We start from the raw sequence: 24,276 nt of genomic DNA, 5'->3' as shown, positions 1-24,276 counted from the left end.
AGAGAAGAACCTGAAAGAAAGAAAAAGGTGAAGGTATGCGGATCCCGGGGCAGTTGAGCCGCATTGTGGACCATGGTCTAGTTGTGCCTCCATCTATGCCCATGGTATTTTAAGTGCGTAATTATGTATGCGCGGTATGAATTTCACCGCTTGATTGGGGCTAGGACGGAGGCCAAATTGCTAGGTCAGCTCTAGACGGGCCGGGTGATCCTGTTGCAGAGTGGTTCGGACTCGCTTGACGGTGTCCGAGGGCTTTATTGCCAAATCGAGGGTCTGCCTAAGGAGGCTGCTCTGAAAGTGCAAATATCCCTAGGTGGTTTTGGTAATTCCTAACAACATATAGCTCATTGAGCTAATGCTATTCCAAGATAAATATTCCAAGACAGCTCAATGATTGGCATGGCATGGATGAGAAAAGTGGACCCCTCAAAATGCTAAGGACAAAAGGATTGGCTCAAGCTCAAAGCTCAAGACTCTACATTTTCTATTTTAGTGATCCAAGATCACATTGAGTCTATAGGAAAAGCCAATACTATCAAGGAGGGATGAGGTGTTGCTTAATGAGGTTCTTGCTCAAAATGCTTAGTGATATGTTCCAAAGCCCTCAACTACTTTATCACATCCACCTATGACCTAAACCAAAAGTCAAACTCAGCCCCACCGATTCTTTCTATCCGGCGCCACCGAGTTCATATGTCATAGCCACTACCACAAACCAGGCAACTCACTGATAGGGATCTCGGTCTCACCGAGATGGGATTGCAATCTCTCTGTTTCCCTTCATAACGTTTTGGTCTCACCGAGAGGAGCGATCGGTCCCACCGAGATTGCAATGTAAACTCTCTGTTTCCTTTTCGTAATGTTTCGGTCTCACCGAGATGAGTGAATCGGTCACATCGAGTTTGCCTGACCAACTCTCTGGTTAGCTTATTACCAAAACCGGTCTCACCGAGTTTGTGTAATCGGTCTCACCGAGGTTATGTTATTCCCTAACCCTAACCATATCGGTCCTACCGAGTTGCATGTCGGTCCCACCGAAAATCCTAACGGTCACTAGATTTGCTAAATCGGTCCGACCGAGTTTCTCAATGCGATCCCACCAAGATTGGTAAGTTTGTGTAATGGTTAGATTTTGTGTGGAGGCTATATATACCCCTCCACCCCCTCTTCATTAGTAGAGAGAGCCATCAGAACATGCCTACACTTCCAACTTACATTTTCTGAGAGAGAACCACCTACACTTGTGTTGAGGTCAAGATATTCCAATCCTACCATATGAATCTTGATCTCTAGCCTTCCCAAGTTGCTTTCCACTCAAATCTTCTTTCCACCAAATCCAAATCCTGTGAGAGAGAGTTGAGTGTTGGGGAGACTATCATTTGAAGCACAAGAGCAAGGAGTTCATCATCAACACACCATTTCTTACTTCTTGGAGAGTGGTGTCTCCTAGATTGGCTAGGTGTCACTTGGGAGCCTCTGACAAGATTGTGGAGTTGAACCAAGGAGTTTGTACGGGGAAGGAGATCACCTATTTCGTGAAGATCTACCCCTAGTGAGGCAAGTCCTTCATGGGCGACGGCCATGGTGGGATAGACAAGGTTGCTTCTTCGTGGACCCTTCATGGGTGGAGCCCTCCGTGGACTCGCGCAGACGTTACCCTTCGTGGTTTGAAGTCTCCATCAACGTGGATGTACGATAGCACCACCTATCGGAACCACGGCTCAAAAATCTCTGTGTCTCCAATTGTGTTTGCCTCCTCAAACTCCTCCCCTTTACCTTCATATGCAATTGTGTTAAATTACGCTGCTATACTCTAGAATTGCATGTGTAGGTTGATTGCTTGACTTGTGCTAAGTTGCTAAAATCTGCCAAGAATTAAAATTGGGAAAACGCAAAGTTTTTATTTGATCAAGTAGTCTAATCACCCCCCCCCCCTCTAGACATACTTTCGATCCTACATGCTCTATACTTCTGCTGCAAGGGCCGCAGTGTGTTCCTCCATATGGAGGGAGCGCTCTGTATTCCTGTTGACTGTTATAACACTGCGAGGTCCGGGCATCTTGAGCTTGAGGTAGGCATAGTGTGGCACCGCATTGAATCGAGCGAATGCGGTTCGTCCAAGCAATGTGTGATAACCACTGCGGAAGGGGACGATATCGAAGATTAACTCCTTGCTTCGGAAGTTGTCCATGGATCCAAAGACCACTTTCAGTGTGATTGAGCCTGTACAACAGGCCTCTATACCTGGTATGACACCTTTGAAGGTGGTTTTGGTGGGTTTGATCCTTGAGGGATCGATACCCATTTTGCACACTGTATCCTGATAAACCAAGTTCAGGCTGCTGCCACCGTCCATGAGGACTCGTGTGAGGTGGAATCCAGCAATGATAGGGTCAAGGACCAGTGCGGCTGAGCCGCCATGACGAATACTGGTCGAATGGTCCCTGCGATCAAAGGTGATCGGACATGAAGACCATGGGTTGAACTTTGGGGCGACTGGCTCCATCGCGTAGACGTCCCTTAGTGCGCGCTTCCATTCCCGCTTGGGAATATGGGTGGCGTATATCATATTTACCGTTTCGACTTGGGGGGGATTTCTTCTGTCCCCCTGTGTTCGGTGGCCGGGGCTCCTCGTCGTCATCACTATGTGACCCCTTTTCCTTGTTTTCGGCATTTAGTTTGTCGGCCTGTTTAAATACCCAACATTCTCTCTTGGTGTGGTTGGCTGGTTTATTGGGGGTGCCGTGGATTTGACATGAGCGATCGAGTATGCGGTCCAGACTGGACAGGCCCGGATTGTTTCTTTTAAATGGCTTTTTCCGTTGACCAGACTTGGAGCCACTGAATCCGGCATTGACGGTCGTGTCTTCGGTGTTATCACCATTATTGCGATGCTTGTGTCTGTTGTGTCGGGGCTTGCCATTGCTATCTCTGGCGTCTGAAGTGGCAGGATTTCTTGATGTGTTGTTGCTACGAGCCAACCAGCTATCCTCGCCTGCACAAAAGTGGGTCATGAGTGTCATAAGGGCTGTCATGGACTTCGGCTTCTCTTGGCCGAGGTGTCGAGCGAGCCAATCGTCATGGATGTTATGCTTAAAGGCTGCTAGGGCTTCGGCATCCGGACAGTCAATGATTTGGTTCCTTTTAGTTAAGAACCGAGTCCAGAATTTCCTGGCTGACTCTCTCGGCTATTGGGTTATGTGACTTAAGTCATCAGCGTCCGGTGGTTGCACATAAGTGCCCTGAAAGTTGTCAAGGAATGCGTCTTCCAGGTTCTCCCAACTGCCAATGGAGTTTCCCGGCAGACTATTCAGCCAGTGTCGAGCCGGTCCCTTGTGTTTTAGTGGGAGGTACTTGATGGCATGTAGATCATCGCCGCGGGCCATGTGAATGTGCAGAAGGAAGTCTTCGATCCATACCGCGGGGTCTATTGTCCCATCATATGGTTCGATGTTCACGGGTTTAAACCCTTCTGGGAATTCATGCTCCATTACTTCGTCAGTGAAGCATAGGGGGTGTGCGGCGCCTCTATGCCGGGCTACATCGCGACGCAATTCGGATGAATTTGGTCTGCTGTATTCGGCCCAAACGGATTTGTATTTAGTATATCCGGTGTGGCGGTCATCGTCATGCGTTGGGGCGCGCCCCCACGATCTGTAGATCGATCTTGACTGTCCTGCTTTGTTTTCCAATTCGTCTCGCGGGTCATGCGTGTAGCCCCGGGCCTTCGTGTTTTTATTTGTTCGGCGACGGGGTGCGGGCTGGTGTTCGGACTGATACGCCGCTTTGTCTCGGCCACGAGGTGGTCGGTCAGTCGCATCCTGCGCTGGTAGTATAGGCTCTAGTGCCTCATCCTCGAATTGAGGTAACAACCTGCACCTCGGGTAACTTTTGGTCGGGCGCTCGAGTCCATATTCCTCGGCCGCCAGGACCTCAGTCCATCTGTTAGTGAGCATATCTTGATCAGCTTGAAGCTGCTGCTGTTTTTTCTTCAGGCTCTTTGTAGTGGCTATAAGCTGACGCTTGAAGTGCTCCTGCTCGACAGGATCCTGTGGCACGGTAAATTCTTCGTCACCGAGGCTCACCACGTCTTCAGAGAGGGGCATGTAATTTTCATCCTCAGAGGCTTCATTCATTGCCTAGTCATCGGGGCTAGCTTTCTTGTCCTCCCATCTGACTTGTTCGAAGCTTGGCTGGGCGGGATTGTTTTCGTCTTCGGCATCATCCGTAGTGCTATTATCTCTTGTGCCGGTATCGCTGTTTCTACCCTGGCATGGTTTAGAGTGGCGCCGCTGACATCGGTGCTTCGGTTGTTTCTTATGAGGATTATCGTCCGTTGAATCCTTTTGATCCTCGCCATTGTTTTCTTTGGGTGTGTCCACCATATATATGTCATATGATGAGGTGGTTGTCCAGCGCCCTGTGGGCGGTGGTTCCTGTTCTTCTCTGGCATCGTCGTCCATACCGTCGATGTCTTCGGAGTCGAAATCAAGCATGTCAATTAAGTCGTCGACAGTGGCTATTAAGTGGGTGGTGGGTCGGTAACGAATTCCTTCTTCGTCCACTTCCCACTCAAGCCGGACATAGTTCGGCCAAGAGTCTCCCGACAAGGAGAGATATTTTAGTGAGTTTAGCACGTCACCCAAGGGCGAGTGCTGTAAGATGTCTGCGGAGCTGAACTCCAAGATCGGTGCCCAGTTAGGTCCGATGGGCGCGGATACGCGCAGTTTGGAGCCTATGGCCGGAGACGAGTCCGAGGGTCCAATGACACAGACCTCACTGGAAGTGAAATCTGTGTTCGGCTCTATCGCCGTTGAGTGTGCGGCTTCCGTGACGGGGTCCATCCCCCGTCCTTGGATGGCACGATCTAGGCTGGATCTAAAGCCAGGGCATCTGCTGGTGTGATCTCCTGAACGTCGCCCGATGGCAGACCTAGGTCATGCTCAATGTGGCTATAGGGTGCACCTGTCATGGGCTCCAATCCGTCAAAGATCAAGTCTCCACGGATGTCGGCAGTGTAGTTCAGGATTCCAAACTTGACCTGACGGCCAGGGGCGTAGCTATCGATCTGCTCCAGATGGCCAAGCGAGTTGGCCCGTAGTGCGAAGCCGCCAAATATGAAGATCTTTCCGGGGGAAAACCTCACCCTGGACCGCATCGTTGTAGATAATTGAAGGAGCCATCAAGCCTTATGGTGACGACACAGTGGAACTCTCAATAAAGCACTAATGTCGGTGTCAAAACTGGCGGATCTTGGGTAGGGGGTCCCGAACTGTGCGTCTAAGGCTAATGGTAACAGGAGGCAGGGGACACGATGTTTACCCAGGTTCGGGCCCTCTCTATGGAGGTAATACCCTACTTCCTGCTTGATTGATCTTGATGATATGAGTATTACAAGAGTTGATCTACCATGAGATCGTAGAGGCTAAACCCTAGGAGCTAGCCTATGATTATGGTTGTCCTTGTCGTACGGACTAAACCCTCCGGTTTATATAGAAACCGGAGGGGGCTAGGGTTACATCAGGTCGGTTACAGAGAAGGGAATCTACATATCCGAATCGCCAAGCTTGCCTTCCAGGCAAAAGAGAGTCCTACCCGGACACAGGAGGAAGTCTTCTATCTTGTATCTTCATAGTCCAACAGTCCGGCTGTCCGAGGACCCCCTAATCCAGGACTCCCTCATGCCCTACAAATAATTCCTATATTTCTTTTCTCTGCTAATAGGAACTCAGGAGTGATTCTTTATTGAACTTTGAGGGATACTCATATGATCCAACTATGTCAGCATTGTTGAGAGGTTGCACTAGCGAAAGTACGGACCCTAAGCCTCATTTTTAAGCATTTCAACACCATTTGTGTGCACGTTTACTATTTGCAACCTTTCTGTTTTTATTTATTCAGATTATAAAAATATATTTCTACCTTCCATATTACACTTTTATCATCATCTCTCGCCAAACTAGTGCACCTATACAATTTGCCATTGTATTGGGTGTGTTGGGGACACAAGAGACTTTTTGTTATTTGGTTGCAGGGTTACTTGAGAGAGACCATCTTCATCCTACACCTCCCATGGATTGATAAATCTTAGGTCATCCACTTGAGGGGAAATTGCTACTGTGCTACAAAACTCTGCGCTTGGAGGCCCAACACGAGTCTATAAGAATAAAGTTGCGTAGTAGACATCATCACCCTCCTTCGCAGTTACTCCGTGTTTGCACCACTGACAGACTCTGTCGTCCTAGATGTCGATGTCCGAGACACCGTCCGCCGCCACCATGTTGGATGACTCCATGCAGTCTGTCGAGATCCCTACCATCGTAAACAAGGCAGAGAAAGTCACTCGGCTAGAGCGGCACACCTGGTAGTGCGCCTGTGAACAGCTGGCGAAGGAAGATGTGGAGGCAGCGGAGAAGGAGGTTGTCCATATGGAGTTCTGCGCCTCCGCTCCGGATTTGACTTTGCTGCCAGCCCACAAGAAGGCTTGTGCTCTCCATCACGCCAACGCTAATGTCATTCTACCTTTGCAATGGGGGCCATATTGGATGGCTTCGTGCAAGTGGAAGATGACGCTTCCCTGTAGCAGTCAACATCAGGAGAAGTTAGTGTCGGGCATGCCCAACTAGTGTTCGGCGAAAATCCAGACCCGATTTTGCAGGTTATTTCTTTCCTCATATGCATTTTCGGATAAATTTTAGGATGACAGCTTCATTGTGATGCATCTTTAGGATTTTCTCATGATGGATATGATAAACGATGGTCAAGAACATCCAACTTATCAAATGGATGATACCAATTCCCCCCACTTTGATGTTAGGCAATCATTGTGAACTAAAAACAAAGAAGGGAACGAAGGCAAGAGGACCAGGATTCAAAACCCATGAAGATGTATTGTTGTGTAGAGCTTGATTGGCAACAAACATGGATCCAATTTTTGAAACTGAGGAAAAGGGCTCGAAGTATTGGGAAAAAATCCATGTTTGTGCCATGAACACAAGTTCTATGTGGAGCTGCATGCTACCCATACCACCCGCAACGACGACTCTCTCCAACATAGATGGGCTACCATTCAAGAATACATGAACAACCTTTGCGGTTTCTATGAACAAGTGGTGGGTCAGAACCATAGTGGCATTGGAGATTTGTGTGGTTCACATATCACATTGTTCCTGGTCATTCTTGCTTTCTTTGTTTATTGCATTTTATTGATATGTAACTTTTGCTTGCTAGATGGGGTTGGCCGCAATTGTGTACAATGGAATTGGGAAAAAGCCATTAGTTTGTGCCATAGTTGGGTGCAATTGAGTGAGAAAGCAAAGTGGTGTATCCTCTACAAAGACCTTAAGAACTCCACCAAGAAGATTTGATATGATTTTATGATTAGTGCTTCATTTTTGTTTGTGTTAAATTTTCCAAATGGCCAATTGGTTGGGCAAAATATGATATGTGTGCATATTTTTACATGAAGAATAAGGGGTTGAACAGGTGTGCCTTCCTGCGCAGACAAATGAGGGCAGACCGGCTGAAAGGGCATTTATGCCCTTAGTTGTTTTTGGCGCTAATGACAACATGTTTGTTGGTCTAACCATGTGCTTGAGTGGTCCCTCCTACACTCTCTTTTCACATGAAAGATAAGAAGATATGAGTTGATCAAACCCACTACTCAATGCAATCAATAGATCAGATCTACTTTATACGCTTATACCTCTTATGTGAAAATGGGTAAGAGGGAGCATGCTAAGAACCCCAAAGGAAATAAAGCTTAATGAACTCTCAAATTTTTATGCTCTGGCCTTCCGCATCATGTAATTTCAATCGGAAAACAACAACTGAGAAATTAGGTGAACCATTTGAAAGATCTTTCTAACGAACTGCAAGTTATCATATTTGTATTGTGTTTGTAATTGTCTTTTATATTTACCAACGATACACAATAATGATCATTTTTCCCATTCTAGGGTAACCCAACGACAAGACCAATAGTGATGGCACATTGGTCCGTCCCGCAAGGTGGCGGTTGGCGTAATTCACGGAGAGGCGATCCCGTAGGCGATCGCGACACAGCTAGGGTTTCTGGCTTCCTGGCGGCTGAGATCGGTGATCCACCGCTCGCCGACAGCCATCGTCCCCTGTTGGACCCATCCACCGCCTGCCACGAGCATCAACACATCCGTCCCAACCACGATAAGCCTTCCGCGTGCTAGGGAGCACGGTCGAACACCACCTGGTTCGTCCCTAGGGTTCTTCGGTGGGTTTGGAGGAGGAGTGGAGGGAGATGGAGGCGGTTGAAGGTCTGATGAGAGGCTTGAAGCTGTCGTAGGCAGAAAGAAGGGGCTGAAGATTGGAGAGGAGGAGAAGGGGAAGGCACTTGATTGGGCGCTGAATGAACGCCAGGCTATGGGCAAACTGTTCTCTGAGAAACCAGCGCATGCAAGCATGATCGGGAAAACTTTGGGGAGGATTTGGTGTCCCATAAAGGGCCTGGATTGCAAGGAAGTAGAGGCAAATGTGTTCCTATTTACCTTTCGCCAGCCAACAGGATGGAGACGTGCACTGGAGGAAGGGCCGTGGTGGTTTGATAAGGAACTTCTCATAATGGAAGAGTTCGATCCTGAGAAGACGGTTGATGAATATGACTTTAACCTGATTCCAATATGGTTTCGCGTGTTTGGGCTACCCCTTGGTTACATGAATAGAGCCACGGGTGAAAGAATTGGGGCGGGTTTCCATGAGCTGATTGATGTGGATGTTGGGCATGATGGGGGAGCCGTGGGTAAATACCTCCGTGTAAAGGTGAAGCTGGACATTACTGAGCCTCTGATGAGAGAGTTTACGCTGGATAGGGAGAAAAAAGCAGGTAGCAGTGAGGTGGAGGAGGAGGTAACGAAGGGAGAGGATAGTAATAAAAAGAAAAAGAAAAAAGAACTACTCTGGTGTCATTTTGAGTATGAACATATGCCTGACTTTTGCTATACCTGTGGGATAATCGGACACGGGGAGAAGTAATGCATGACGAGGCCTATAAGGGGGGGGGAGCTCCCCAGTATGGCCCATGGATGAGGGCGGAGGACAGTAGCAAGAAGGAAGAGGAAGGAGGGAGAGGCAGGTGGAATGATGGGCGGTGAAGCAATAATACTAGGAGCCTGGGGGGAGGAAGGGGAAGTGAGGGTAATCTGTATCATGGAGAAAGGCGTCAGTATAGCTGGGGTAGAGGATCTGGGGGGTCGGGCAGCGATGCTCCATCATGGAGGAAAGAAGGGGTGGATTCTAAAAGTAGTGATAAAGGAGCAGGTGGGGAAGAGAAGGAGGTAACGAGCCCGCTGAAACTTACGGACAAAACAGACAAACAATCAGAAGGAAAAACATCAAAGTCACTACAGTTTGGGGCAGTCATGGAGAATCAGTTGGATATTGTGAATGGAAGCGCAGATATGGTGGCTGATGTTGTATCCAGGGGTGCAGATCAAGGCAAGAAAGTAAGGATAACGCAGCGGGGGAGGAGAAGGAGCAAAGTAACACCAAGGAGAAAGGACACATGGTGGTGAATGAAGGGGAGAACAAGGGGACGAAGGAAGGGAAGAAGTTTAAAAGGAAGGAAAGGATTGGTGGAGATGATCAAAGCGGGAGTCTGGGAGTTAAGTTAGGCAAGAGGGAGAGTGAGAAGATGGAGGTTGATGTTGCAGCCGGGGGGGGGGGGGGGTAAGAGGAGCAAGATGGAGGGGGGAGGTAAAAACAGCAGCACACAAGGTCAGGAAGCGGGGGAGGAGCATACAGAGGCAGATAACCACAACACAATCATATCGGCCGGGTTGCAGGTGCAACCCCGCCGGGAGCAATGAAACTTGTAAGTTGGAACTGTCGGGGGCTCGGGAATGGCCCGGCAGTTCAATCTCTTCTCGAGCTGGGAAGAGTGGAAGATCCCGACATTTTGTTTCTGTGCGAGACTAGGTTGAAGGAGAAGGAGCTAGGAAGGTTTAGGTGGCTGTTGGGGCTCGCCAACATGGTTGCTTGGAAGGATGAAGGGAGTGGCATATGGGTGGCTTTATTCTGGAGACGAGGAGTGAATGTTACTTTATGATCATACGGAAGAAGGCATGTTGACGTGGATGTAACACGAGAGGATGGGGCGATCTGGAGATTAACAAGGGTGTATGGAGAGTCTGAGTTGATGAGGAAGAAAGAAACATGGAGGTTGCTCAAAATATTAAACCAACAACACTGAGCGCAAAGGTCGTGGCTATGTTTCAGTGATTTCAACGAGATATTAGCAAGCATCGAGAAGGAAGGGGGAGTTGCCCGACCCCAACACTACCTCGATGACTTTAGAGAAGCTCTGAACCAGTGCAGCTTGAGAGATGTTGGGTATGAAGGTGATACTTTCACATGGAGGAACCATAGTAAAGAGCTGAGGACATATCTTTGCGAAAGATTGGATAGAGCAACAGCAAATGAGGAGTGGTGTCAGATGTTTCCTGAGCTCGTAGTAATCAATGGGGAACCGAGACATTCAGATCACCGACCGATAATAGTGCATCTAGAAGGGGCGGAGAAGAAATGGAAGAATGGGGACAATAATGTCAGATTCGAGGCAAGCTCGATGTAGGAGGAGGGGTATGAGGATGTGATCAAAGATGCATGGGAGAATAGTTGGAGGGAAGGAGGAAGATACGTCACCCGGGCGCTGCGAATGGTGGCAACACAAATAGGTACTTGGAGTAGATAGGTTGTGGGAGAGCTGGAGGGGAGGATTAAGAAGGCATGGAGGGAGCTGGAGCGATGCATGAAAGAGCCTGTCTCGGAGGCAAAAATCAAAGAGGAGGCAAGGCTCCGCACACTTGTTCACGAGCTAAAGGAGAAGAAGCATACGAAACTGAAGCAACGCGCTCACATGTGGTGGTTGAAGGGGGGCAACCGCAATATCAAATATTTACAGTCTGTGGCGTCAGCAAGGAAGAGAACTAATCGGTTGAAGGAGATCAGAAGGGAGGACGGTGGTGTAGTGGAGGAGGGAGAGGCTTTAACTAACTATGTGCGCTCATTTTTTCAGGAACTTTTTTCGACCTCCAATCCACACCGATTGCCAGAGCTGCTTGATAAGGTCCAGGCGTGGGTGACTAGTGACATGCATGCGATACTTGATGCAGAGTTTACCCGGGAAGAAGTAAAGGCAGCGTTGGATCATATTGGTGACCTTAAGGCGCCGGGACCAGATGGGATGCTGGCAATTGTCAAGAGGCATTGGCATTTTATGGGGGATAAAGTAGTGGAGGAAGTGCTAGCTGTCCTGAATGGAGGAGAGATCCCCGAGGGCCGGAACGATACAATGGTGGTACTCATTTCCAAAGTCAAAAACCCGAGAAGAATCAAGGACCTCCGGCCAATAAGCCTTTGCAATGTGATATACAAATTAGTGTCAAAGGTCATTGCCAACCGTTTGAAGCTAATTCTTCCTGGGATTATTTCAGAGAATCAAAGCGCCTTTGTACCGGGGAGGCTAATCACAGACAATGTTCTTATAGCATATGAGTTGCCCCACTACTTGCTGAATAAGAGGACATGGAAGGCGGGGTATGCAGCGGTCAAACATGAGCAAAGCCTATGACAGGGTAGAATGGTGCTTCTTGGAGGCAATGATAGGAAAGCTAGGATTCAGTGTCAGATGGGTTGAGCTAATCATGAAATGTGTGCGATCAGTACGGTATCGGATCAAAGTCAATGGCGACCTGACCCAACAATTTAGCCCGTCATGGGGTCTTAGGCAAGGAGACCCGGTGTCTCCCTACCTGTTTGTAATTTGTGCGGAAGGACTGCCAGCGCTGCTTGCGGACGCAGAACGAAGAGGCATGCTTCATGGAGTCAAAATCTGCCCAAGGGCGCCGGGTATATCACATCTATTCTTCGCGGACGACTCCATGTTAGTGATCAAGGCGGAGTAACAGGAAGCAGCAACCCTCCATGATGCCTTACAATTGTATGAGGACTGCTCGGGGCAGTGTATCAATGTGGAGAAGTCGGCAATAATGTTTAGTCCGAATACAGATGATGCGGAGAGGAACTCGGTTAAGAACACACTTGGTGTTCAGAGCGAGGATTGGAATGAGAAGTATCTTGGTCTTCCCGTTCATGTCGGGCGATCTAGGAAGAGGGCGTTCAATTATATCAAACGTAATATGTGTGGAAGAGTTCATGGGTGGCAGGAAAGGCTCCTAGCTAAGGAAAGTAAAAAAGTGCTTGTGAAAGGCGTGGCTCAAGCTATCCCCGCATTCGCCATGTCATGCTTCGACCTGACAAAGACTTTTTGTGCAGAACTGAACACACTCATAGGCAAGTTTTGGTGGAGCCAGCAAGACAAGCAAAATCCGATGCATTGGATAAGTTGGGAGAAGCTAACTCAACCAAAATCAATGGGTGGGCTGGGCTTTAGGGACATGCATAGCTTCAACATAGCCATGTTGTCACGGCAGGGGTGACGGCTTGTTCAAAACCCGGACAGCCTTTGCGCCAAGATCTTGCAGGCGAGATACTTTCCCGGATGGACTGTGCTCGAAGCGAAAGCCCACGATGGTATCTCATATGCTTGGCGGAGCATTCTCCATGGGCTGGAACTCGTGAAGCATGGATATATATGGAGGATTGGGGATGGATCAAAGGTGAACATCTGGTCGGATCCTTGGATACCGAAACCATGGTCTAGGAGAGTCATCACACCACGTGGGGCTAGCCTCCTTACAATGGTCAGTGAGCTAATCAGCCCAGTTACTGGGAAATGGGATGAAGAGCTTGTTCGAGACACCTTTTGTGAAGAGGACACGAAACATATCCTAAGCATTCCGCTAAGGGAGGGAGTAGATGACTTCACCGCGTGGCATTATGATTCGAAAGGGGAACATTCAGTCAAAAGCGCCTATAAGATCCAGGTGGAGTTGTGCAAGCAAGTACAAACCGGGGCTCCTGGAACGAGTTCTGCGGCTGCAGGACAGTTGGAGAGGCACGATGATCCAACCTGGAAGCGAATATGGAAAATGCGGTGTCCAGTAAAGCTGCAGATGTTCATTTGGAGAATGAAGCATTAGTCATTGGCACTATGCACTAATCTGAAGAGGAGAGGTATGAGGCTAGAGCGTTCTAGCTGTTTCAGCTGCGGGAGAGCGGAGGAAGATGGGGCGCACTTGTTCATAAAATGCAAGCTAGTGAAGAAAGGGTGGCGAGCACTTGGGCTGGAGCGCGAGCGCATGCAGCTCGAGAGCATCAGGGGGGTGCATGCAATGCTGGATAAATTGTGGGAGCTACATGAGAGGAAAAGGATGCTTATTATAATCTTTTGGTGGCATTGGTGGAACAACCGGAACAAAATTCGAGAAGGGGAGCTGCCAATCGCTACATTTAGAGATCGTAAGGCGAGCAAAAAGCAAAATGTGATGCAATGAAGTATGAAGAGGTATACTCTCCGTCAGGTAAAAATACCACAGCTAGATGGCAGGCACCTGCTCAAGGGGAGATCAAGTTCAACCTTGATGGGGCATTTACACCTGGTGGCAGTATTGGAGGATGGGGAGTGGTGGCCAGAGACCACGAGGGGCATGTGATAATAGCTCGAGCCGGTCGACAAGACAACATTCCGGATGCCTTCGCTGTTGAGGCTGGCGTGATGGCTGCAGCGGTACAAATAGCAACTGACATTGGTGTCACTCGAGCGGTTTTTGAAACCGACTCTCAATTGTTTGCTGATGCTTTGGACGTTTGGAAGGCCGATTCCTCACCTTATGCTGCGGTGATCGAAGACATAAAACTCCAACTTAAGTTGTGGTTTACAAAGTTCACTGTACGAGCTTGTAGGCGAGAGGCAAATTCTGTTGCGCATGAATTAGCTCAAATAAGTCGTATGTGTTTACCAGATATCAGTATGGAGTGGACCACAACTGTACCGCCCATTGTGGTTGATCGTGTGTTGAGCGATATGCCCAACCACAGTTAATCTATAAAGCTATACTTTGCCTTAAAAAAAACGACAAGACCGATAGAAAGGCCCACCTGCCAAGAAGGCTGGCGATGGACCGGACAACAGGCCATCTGGCTTGGCACAACGTCCAAAAGCCAGACAGACACGCGGAAAAACTTCCTCCAGGCAGACCGCAACATCCAAAGGCCGGTATCCATCACCCAAGTTGCGTTCATTAAAATCTAATTTCACATAGTCATTCTTTGTTGGAGTGACCCGTTAAGGAGCATCACACGAACGCATGCCAACCACGGTAACAACAAACCGGACAAGGCAAACAACATGGCTTCGACCCGAACAAACCCACAACGAACCTCCCACTACAACCGTTGGGATCTGGCACGCGGAGGAATGAACCAGTTAGGATCGGGACAGCAATAAAAAACACTCAACGTGTGTGTGTCTGTGTTGGCCGGCCCTATCGCGAGTGCTCGGATGTTGGATGTTCTCGGAGCTAGGACGCGCTCCAGCTATGAAACATCAACACTTCTGGAAAATGGCTCCCATGTTCAGTGTCCGACAACGGCTGCACTTAACTGAAGTTTAACTGCCTGTAAGCTTCACTTAACTCTGTTTCGCTGCGTGTGATTTTAGTTCCTCAAGTGTTTCGAGTTGTCATCTTCTCTCCAAGTATTATTTCTAGCTATTGCTAGAACTAACCAACTTGGTAGATGAGACCGATCGCCATGAAATGTATCCAGTGACTTTAATCTGGTACTAGAAGCATACTGGTGCTTTGCTGCGCAGTTTTCCCCACTAACGCACAAAATCAGTGTGGACGTGTCATTCAGTGTGCAGTCTGATTCATTAACCTTCGGCTCTTTTCTGACGCTCTGGTTTTGCCTCAAGTGCTTGACTGATTAACTTTCAGTTTAACCAAATGAGTAATCAGAGTTTTTTTTTGCGGGGGAGTAATCAGAGTTTAGTTGCTACTGTTCCGGTTTAAGCTTAGGAGTGATTATCAGAGTAATATGCTCTGGCCAATATATACAACAGATTCAGTGCTGCATATGCTTACGGTTTTGCCTCGTATGTTTGACTTGTTTAATTTCAGTTATACCGGATGAGCACTCAAATTTGTTCGGACCATGCGCCGGTACACTAATTCTCTGAACACACCTGAAAAAATCGAGAACTTCTCTGAAGAATTCGACAGCTACCAGAATGATGGGCGGTTAGGATGCGCTTCACTTGTGAAACGTCAACGCCCTCCAAGACCAAGGGCTCCCCTGTTGAGTGTCCGACAACGGCTACAGTTGACTGAAGTTCTTTTTGAAAACACACAGTTAACTGAAGTTTAACTGCTGTAAGCTTCAGTTAACACTTTTTTTCTTACGTGTAATTTCAGTTCCTCCTGTAAATAGCTTCCGTGATTTGTTGATCGGGTTATCATCTTCGTCTCCAACTATTATCATCTGTATCTACTGCTGGAACTAGAACTAGAACGAGACTGCTTGGTAGATCATATCGTTCCCGATGAACTGTGTCCAGTGACTTTAGTACATCTTCCCTCCTTTCGGTACCAATACATCATATGTTTCGTGGCACTTTAGTTTTACCTTATATGTTTGACTGATTCAGTTCCAGTTAAATTCTGCAAAATATTCCCCAGTTCTAAACCCGTCCAGGAGTTTGGCGAGCGTGAGTTTCATCCATAGTAGTTGTGACTTTTAAGGTGCTGTTCTTAAGGTTAGTTTGACTCTGCATGCTGCCTTCAGTGTCACGTTCCAAGATAGATGTTGCCTTTTCGCAGTTTTTAGCTCTGAGTTTTGAATGCAACTTTGAATTACTCGTATGAAACCCGTAATCGGGCAATTGAATTGGTTGGATGCTAATCTGGCACAAGTTTTGACACCTTGATTTTGAAGTTCAGTACTTCAGTACTTCAGCGCTCTACAGACAGTATAAATTATAAAATGCCCAACATGCTAATTCAAATACACTTTGAGGCGTAAAAAAACGTCAAAGGCAAAGGACAGACGGAACATTAAACTTGGATATTCATTCGTTAAACTTTGGTTCAAACCAAATGAGTACTCAGTGCTTCGTCGCTACTGTTTCAGTTTAAGCTAATTACATGTGACCATGATTATAAATTCTAATAACATGATACGGCCAATACATACTACTGATCACTTCCATCCAGACTACAACTTTCTCCATGTACCACAAGCCTGACACAGGCATGGAGCACCTGCACATGTGCTTAGTTGTGAGTGCCATAACATTGTTTCCAGAAATCGCTTCAGTTGAGCACCTGCACTTGCAGAATTAAACAAGTCGATAGGGTGGGGTGACGCAGATCAGGCTTGTGACGTATGGAGAAAGTTGATAGGGTGGGGTGACTACTCATATCCTCATTTCCTTTGCTATTTCGTCTAGAAGAAATGACCAACATTTTCATTTCAGAAACAATTCTTCTTCATTCTATAAGACTTTGCCAATTTAATAAGCAAAATTCTCTCTCTCTCTCTCTCTCTCTCTCTGACCTACAGTTTACTTCTATAGTGCTCTTTGTATTTTGCAAGTAAATAATCTGAAAGAAGTGAAAAATGTCTCTGCATTTTTTTTCAAGCCACGTGCTTTTTATCCCTGGGAAGGCAGATGCTTATAAATTGGTCTTGCATAAAACTGAAACTCTCAACTATCAATTCACATTATAGTTTTACATCTCTTACCCCTGCCAATTTGCCAGTTCTTTCTCTTGTCTTACAATGATGACAAGTCGCGCTACTGAGGGGCTGATTCGTCGTGTCTTGGAAAGACCTGAGGGGTGCGGAGCCATGGTGGACTGGCAGCGGGAGGGCACTCACACAAATCTGAGAGGAGACGAACTTTTATACAGAAACTTAAAGGGAGAGGGGAATCATATTTCATTCCATCTGGGTATCAAATGCTCAACAAAGGTTACACACAAGAAGGGAACATTTGAAAGAAGATTAAGAGCATGTCTTACAGGTAGCATAGAAGCACTCGAGATAAAATCAGCAAGTTGATAAATAAGAAGTTCTGATTTGGACAGATTGATTAGGGCGACTTTCACGCCAATCATATCACTTGAGAATTAACCTAATCACTCTTGGATTCATCTAACGTTGAGTTGATCATCCCTATGACAAATTGGTGTGAGAAATTTAGCCAATCTAACAGTATAGTTGCCCATGTTTCATGAAAACTTTCTTCTCTTCACCAGTTCATCCACTATGAAAGATGGGCAAGTCGCCTTGAGATCCTTTAAGCGTTGGGTTGCCACCACAGCATCCATGAAATTTGATAATTCGATAAATTCGAGGCAAGCATCCTTAAGTTGGTGGCAGTTATGTTGGTCAGCTAAAGCCAATGTGGTTGCGACGGTGTCCACATTCAGATCATCGCAAAGGATGCTTTGGCAAACCAGCTTGAGCCTATCCATTGCATATCTGTCCGCGGCCACTAGTAAGAGCCGGATCATCTCTGTATCCTCGCCGCTAGGCACATAGTCCGTATAGATGAAATGGAGCAGGGCCTTGAAAACGGCAGGTTGCATGTCCTTGATGGTTATGCACTGCCCCAGCCTCGCCTCATGCATTGACCCATAGAGCTCTGCTTTAAAAACAGGCGACCTCATAGCGAGAACAAACCTATGTGCTTCGATGGTCTCTCCTCCGACAATGAAACAGACATCAAATCCCTTCTTTTCTTCAAGCAGCTTGCTAACATGCTCAGTCATGTCAGCTTGTGGCATGTCGATTTTAGGGAATGATTTGGTTTGAGTAACATGTGGCATCTTGAAAACAGTTACGATGCATTCGATCGTCAGGCGGTCATCCCTAAGGTAGACGGATCCCTCGATCTCGCTTCGCCTTATGAAAATAGGAGTATGTGGAGCCATGATAGTAACATCACAAGAATCGAAAAACCTTGGTTCTGTTTTATGCATTGAAGATGAGAATCCAGTGTACTGATCAACCAGCCTCATGTCGCAGGATGCCCGGACTTTAGTGTTCTTGCTCAAAAGCACGAGAAAAACTGAGATGTAATCTTCCCCATGTCCATTAAACGGGCCAAATCCATTAAACCCGTCAGGGTAGAAGTTGATTTCCCAGTCGTGGCCATCGACGGAGAAAATTCCGGACCGTATGTGACTGTCGAGGTCGTGGCCCATGCCCCTGTGCTTGCTGTAACCCAAGATATCAAACACATGTATGCCTCGAGTCTCCTCTGCTGGGGTGCACATGGACACCGTCTTAGATGTCTTCATCTGGTGATCAGCAGCAAGATTGCCGGCCGGAGCAGAAAAAATTGCCTCGACGGCAGCCCCGCGCGCTAATCTGATGATGTGAAAGAGAAGACGTGTTAATCTGAGTGGAAATCAGAGGGAAAGAGAACCGGGGGAGCCTGTGGAACCTTCAGGCCTCCGATCGGAGAAATGCGGCGGTGGCGAGATCGAATATGGAGATAAACCGCGACGACTTTCCTTTGAGTATCGAGATAAACGGCGACGACTTTGCTTTCGAGGGGAGGAATAAGGTACTCGCGGGGCGTGGGGTCTCTTCTCGTATCCAGACGTCCCAAAAGCAGAAACGGAACCGGATAGAAACACAAGCAATAAACCATATCAGATTGCGGCAAGATTTCAGCGAACGATTAGTTTTTTTTTTTTTTTGAGGCAGCGAACGATTAGTTCGCTAGGAACGCTGGAAGCTAGCGATCTTTTTTTTTTTTTGAGAGAGAGAGATCCTGTGATGGAAGCTAGCGATCGATTGTGTTCGCTAGTACAACGTCCGAGCGCGGACCCTTTTTGGGCCCTGCCTGTCAAAAGGGCCAGAAAAACAAAATCTCGACACAAAAAAACAGAGGGAAAAAAGCATTGGGCCAATCGAAAAATCGAAAAATCTAGGAAATTCATAAATGTACGTCTAACATGATTTTTTCCCCCATGCTCTAGTGAATAAAACCATCACATATTTTTGAAAAATTCATAGTGAACTACAGCGAGCGCAAAAAAAAGACATAATTTTGTTTTAAACATCAGTACAGACATAAGCGATCATAAAAACTGACATAGTTAACGAGTAGGTTTAGGCAAAATACGCCACCCCAGGGGCAGCCTTCGTGTTGATGTTATATATGATTACAAGCCTTGGAGCTCAAGGGAGATCTCACCGAATCACACAATATTCGGTACGTTCATATATTCCTATAAAATAAAACTATACTGGAGCCAGGCAACCCAGTCATTGGCCTAAGACACAAGTCAGAACCGATGCATATATTGGTGTAAGGTCCGGGGAAGTCGTCGGTAGCTCTGCAGAGCATCTGGACACTTTTGGAGATTTCAGCTGCCTGCAGCCTCCGGGTGCCTTCATCAGAGCTTAAAGGCATCCGACGATGTATTCAACCCGAGGAGAATGAAATAGCGATCAAGTTTAAATGAGACTAAGAATGCACCATGAGTGTATATGCAGCCCACGCTCTAGGCGTCTCTTTATTCAATTTCAACTAAGGACAAGCCTAATGCTGGAGCTAATTAATCACTATCTAAGATACATGTGTAGAGATTTTGAAAAATGTCTTTGGTGGAGATGGTGTTCCAAGATCCGAGCTTGAGGCTTCATGCCTAGTGTTGACGTGTCGTTCCGCATTCTCCGCCTATTATCCCTTGTCCAACCAAGGGTGGCGACATCTGCTTTTCAGCACAAGGTTGTCCTTGCTCCTCGTCTTAACCGAGGGAGTATGTCATGTGTTGACTTTCACAGTCGTTTTCGGCGCCATCGTGTATTGCCCAGGTACGGTGCTGGTCGTAAGAGTAGAAGCTCTGAGTCCAGCCCCCGGTTTGGCTCTTATCTCAGTTGTCCTCCTGGTACTCTTGATAAGCACTCAGGGATCCAAGATGGCAACCATTTTTTGCACGGTACGACGAGGTGCCTGGGCACCTTAACTTGTACCTGATCGACGCCAGGGGTAGGTTTAGCACCGTTCCTAGGTCTTGGCCTTGCATCATAGCTTGCTTCTTGGATTCTGAGAACATTGATTTTACCGCTTAAACCGACGTCGGGCATGTTGTCGTGCATGGTGTGTGCTCCAAAAGCCCCCAAGGGATTCTTTAATGCGAACTTGTGGTTCCGAGGAAGGTAATCCTCGGAAGCACACGGAGAGGTGGAGCGCGTATCAATATTTAGGGTCTAGATGTGTCGAATCTGAGGTGACGTTCACCTGGTCCTCGGGGTGTGTCTGACGTATGCTAGAGTCGTCATCGGATGCGCCATGACGCCTCCTTGGCTTCTTAAACCTCGGCTGCGAAAGTCACGGTCTGCTCTCGGTTCGAAGTGAACGCTCGGCATTGCCATTCACCGTTATGATGTCATAGGGTCCTGACATCTTTAGCTTTAGATAAGAGTACTGCAGGACCGCATGAAAATGGGCGAAGGTTGTTCTCCCGAGGAGTGCATGATAGCCGCTCCTGAAGGGGGCGATGTTGAAGCTCAAGGCTTTGTTGCGATTTTTTTTTTGCATTTGCCAAACACTATGTCCAGAGTCACCACCCTGCCCGAGCACTATGCCCCAACGCCTGGTATTATACCCTTCAACTTAGTATTACTAGGGGAGATCCGTGCTGGATCAATATGCATCTTCTTGACGGTGTAAGCATATATAAGGTTGAGTATCACATCCTAGATTTTTCCCAAATCTAGTATGTTAAATTTTCGGAAATGTTAACGCCCACACGTGTGGGCGTTTGCACATCGCCCACACGCCTTCATGACCACTCATTTTGCCACGTATGAATAGATGACATAAGCAGAATTTTTTTTGGTTTTCGGCTTAAAAATGTTGTATCTCCTAAATAAAAAAGCGAACTAAAAATCCGTTTTCACCATTAAATCCGTCTCGACGAGATCTTCAAAACTAGACCCCATGTTGATATGTTTCAACGAATTTTATTTTTTTGCCAGAAGTTGCCACGATGTTTACACTGCAGTTGCCATAGGGCTTAAACTAAAGTTGCCATGTGGCAATTTTAGTTTGTAGATCATGTCAATTTTAGTATTTTGATGATGGCAACTCCAGTAATTTGATCATGAAAAATATTTTTTGTATGAACCATGGCAATTTTACGTGCATGTATCATGGCAATTTTAGTTTATGATTCATGACAAGTCTAGTTTCTTAATTCCCCGTTTTATAAATGTCAAAATTTACTTTTAAATGTAGAAGAAAATAGCTGAAACATATCATGTCAACTTCAGGGTAAACATCATGGCAATTCATATGCAATAGACATGGCAACTTTTAATCCAAAAAAAAATTCATCAAAACATATCAACATGGGATCTAGTTTCGAAGATCTCATCGCAATGGATTTAATGGTGAAAACGGATTTTTAATCGGATTTTTCGTTTAAGAGATAAAACATTTTAAAAACTGAAAATCCAAAAAGATTCCTGCATGCATGCATGCGATGACGTGGCAATCTGTTTACATTAAAGACGTGTGGTGCGTCTCCCTTCCTGCCACATGTGTGGCAGTTAGCGCGACCCTAAATTTTTCACAAGGAATTAAAATTTTTCAACAAAATACCCATGATTACCTAGGATTGTTTGAATTTGACTTTGTTTAGTTTGATTGTTTGCCTAGAAGTGATAAATCCCAAAGCAACCAGTAGAAACCTAGCAAGCCTTGGTAGGAACCCAAACCACTTTTGAAATATTGTTAGACAAAATCTTTCTTAATAAGTGTCAAGAATATTCAAGCCAAAGTGATTTTCCTTGAAATGAGTTGGATTCAATTTGAGATCAATTCAAATCAAGGGGGAATTATTCAAAATGGATTTGCATTTATTTTGGCAGGAAGATGAATTCCACAAGTCCACACAATGACCTAGACCCTCTGAAATTTTTCTAAAATGAATTTGAAACACATTTTGTTTTGAAACGAAATTCAAATTCAAATAGAAAATATAAGTTGCAGAAATATATGTCCAAAATGGTCAAACAAAATTTTTCACATGTTCACAAATATTTCATTTGGAATTTAGAAAATATTATCTGTTGGGAGAAAAATCAAATTCAAAACCTATCTCTACTACTAATAAAATATCAAACATAAACTTCTCTAAACACACGCCATAAAACGTACACGGATGGATTATCACCACATGATTAGTCCTATTGAACTTAATCTAACGGCTTGTGTTAATCTAATCCATTCTCTTGTGTCACTACTAGAAAAAGGGCTATAGATGGGATTGACACTAATGGCGCACCAGACAAGGGGTGCGCCATTAGTATATACTAATGCCGCACCACCTTCAGATACGCCATTAGAGTTGAAACTACTAATGGTGCATCTGGCCCAAGGTGCGCCATTAGTATCAAAAAAAATTGAACTAGTGCGCCTGTCCAAACATACTAATGGCGCATCCAGACACAGTGTGCCATTACTAGTTGTAACTAGTAATGGCGCACCCGTCGGAAAGTGCGCCACTAAAGTTGTTTTTTTATTATATTTTTTATTCTTTTTTTTGCAATACTACTAATGGCGCACTGTACAACCGTGCGCCACTGTAGAATAGTGCGCCATTAGTATGTTTTTTTTTTGCAAAACTACTAATGGCGCACCGCCAGAAGGTGCGCCATTAGTAACCTGGATTACTAATGGCGCATTTAGTGCTGGTGCGCCATTAGTAAGTGGGCAGCAACAAGATATTTTGGACAGCCTCTCCTACCCACACTTACTTTCTCCCCACTTCATTCTCTCCACCTCCTCCTTGTCTCGGGTGCCTCCTCTTTTTCACCTCATTTCCACCATAGATTCATTCAAATTAAGTGGTTAAATTACCTTGTTTTGATAGGTAAGTAAGGAGGAAGCTATATTTATGTTGTTCTCCCTACAACAATGTGCACATGCACTTTTTATGGCCTAGCTAGATCTATGTATGTTCGTGGTGTTGCATATGTTTGTGGTGTTGCATATGTGTTTGTGTTTGGATGTGTACCGGTATTTGAAATGCGATAGTTGCCAATATTTTGCCGGAATGTTGATTCATTTCCGTTTCGGCGAGAATTTTGGCATTAAGCATTCTTTTTGGTCCTATTTTTAGGGAAAGTCATGCCAAATTTTTTTCTTGGTTCTAAAATATCATTTTGCTCTACCCCGCAGGCGACCATGGTCCGCACGATGACCGAAGGCATCGTGAATAGGTCTTTGAGGTCCGCGAAGGCCGAGATGCTTCAAAAGAACGAGACAGAGATAAGATGTCCGTGTCGAAGATGCAAGCTGAAGAGCCTTATTGCGGACCCGGATTCCGGGCAGGTGCGGGACCACCTGCTCTTGCGTGGTTTCATGGATGGCTATCGGTGGCAAGGTGATGAAGATGACTACGAAGTCGTCCATGGGGGTCGGGCAAGAAATGAGAAAGGGCAGCAAGACAACCACCGCGGCTCGGGCGGGCGAGAAGACGAAGAATCCCCAGGAGATGATCACGACGGTGATGCTGTACACAGTCATCATGTAGAAGATGCAAGACATGATGATGAGGAAGATGCCGGAGCAGACGACGGGCATGATCATGAAGATGATGATGCCGGCGGAGCAGACGACGCTGGACCATCGATGGGCTGGGTGCAGGACCCTCATATTCAAGAGCTGCTTCTCAAGCAGACGGATAACGCAAGAGCTGCCGCCCGAGAGAAAGCCAAGATGGATCAAATTGAGTTAGACGCGGTTACTCCATTGTATGAAGGATGCAGGCCCGAGGATACCCGCCTGAAAGTAACGCTCATGGCTCTGGAGATGAAGGTAAAACACAAAATGACCGACGCATGTTTCGACGAGAACAAGTCATTCTGGCACGAACGTCTTCCCAAGGGGAACAAGTGCTCGACCAGTTTGGAGGAGGCGAAGAAAATCGTGTGTCCTCTGGATTTACCGCACGTGAAATACCATGTGTGCATGAACAATTGCATCATTTACCGGGACGAGCACGCGGAGTCTACCATATGTCAGGTGTGCGGCGTCACTCGATACAAGAAGAGGAAGAAAGCTCCTCGAAAAGTGGTGTGGTACTTTCCGATCACTCCTCGTCTGCAGCGGTATTTCGCGGACCCTAAGGTAGCAAAGCTCCTGCATTGGCACGCGGATAGGGAGGAGAAGAAGCAAGAAGATGACGCAAATGATCCGGAGATAGATAAAAAAGACAAGATGCTGAGTCACCCTAAGGATGCGAGCCAGTGGCAAGTGTTGAACTTCGAAGACTCAGAATTTGGGAACGATCCAAGGAACATCGTGCTGGGCGC

At 46.5% G+C, this 24,276-nt stretch overlaps 1 protein-coding gene across 1 annotated transcript; it reads right to left on the bottom strand.

Moving 5' to 3' along the window:
- Positions 1–16,854: 16,854 nt before the first annotated feature.
- On the bottom strand, positions 16,855–18,529 carry LOC123117370 (BTB/POZ and MATH domain-containing protein 1-like). Its single transcript, XM_044538137.1, has 2 exons — positions 18,386–18,529; positions 16,855–18,309 (listed from the first exon to the last, which is right to left on the bottom strand). Exon 2 carries the CDS (start codon positions 18,237–18,239, stop codon positions 17,166–17,168), a length of 1,074 nt encoding a protein of 357 aa, XP_044394072.1. The 5' UTR covers positions 18,240–18,309; positions 18,386–18,529; the 3' UTR covers positions 16,855–17,165.
- Between the last annotated feature and the right edge of the window lie 5,747 nt (positions 18,530–24,276).

The sequence above is a fragment of the Triticum aestivum genome, chromosome 5B (assembly GCF_018294505.1).
Source record: "Triticum aestivum cultivar Chinese Spring chromosome 5B, IWGSC CS RefSeq v2.1, whole genome shotgun sequence".
Classification (NCBI taxonomy): Eukaryota; Viridiplantae; Streptophyta; class Magnoliopsida; order Poales; family Poaceae; genus Triticum; species Triticum aestivum.
This window is presented reverse-complemented; position numbering and strand designations above follow the sequence as displayed.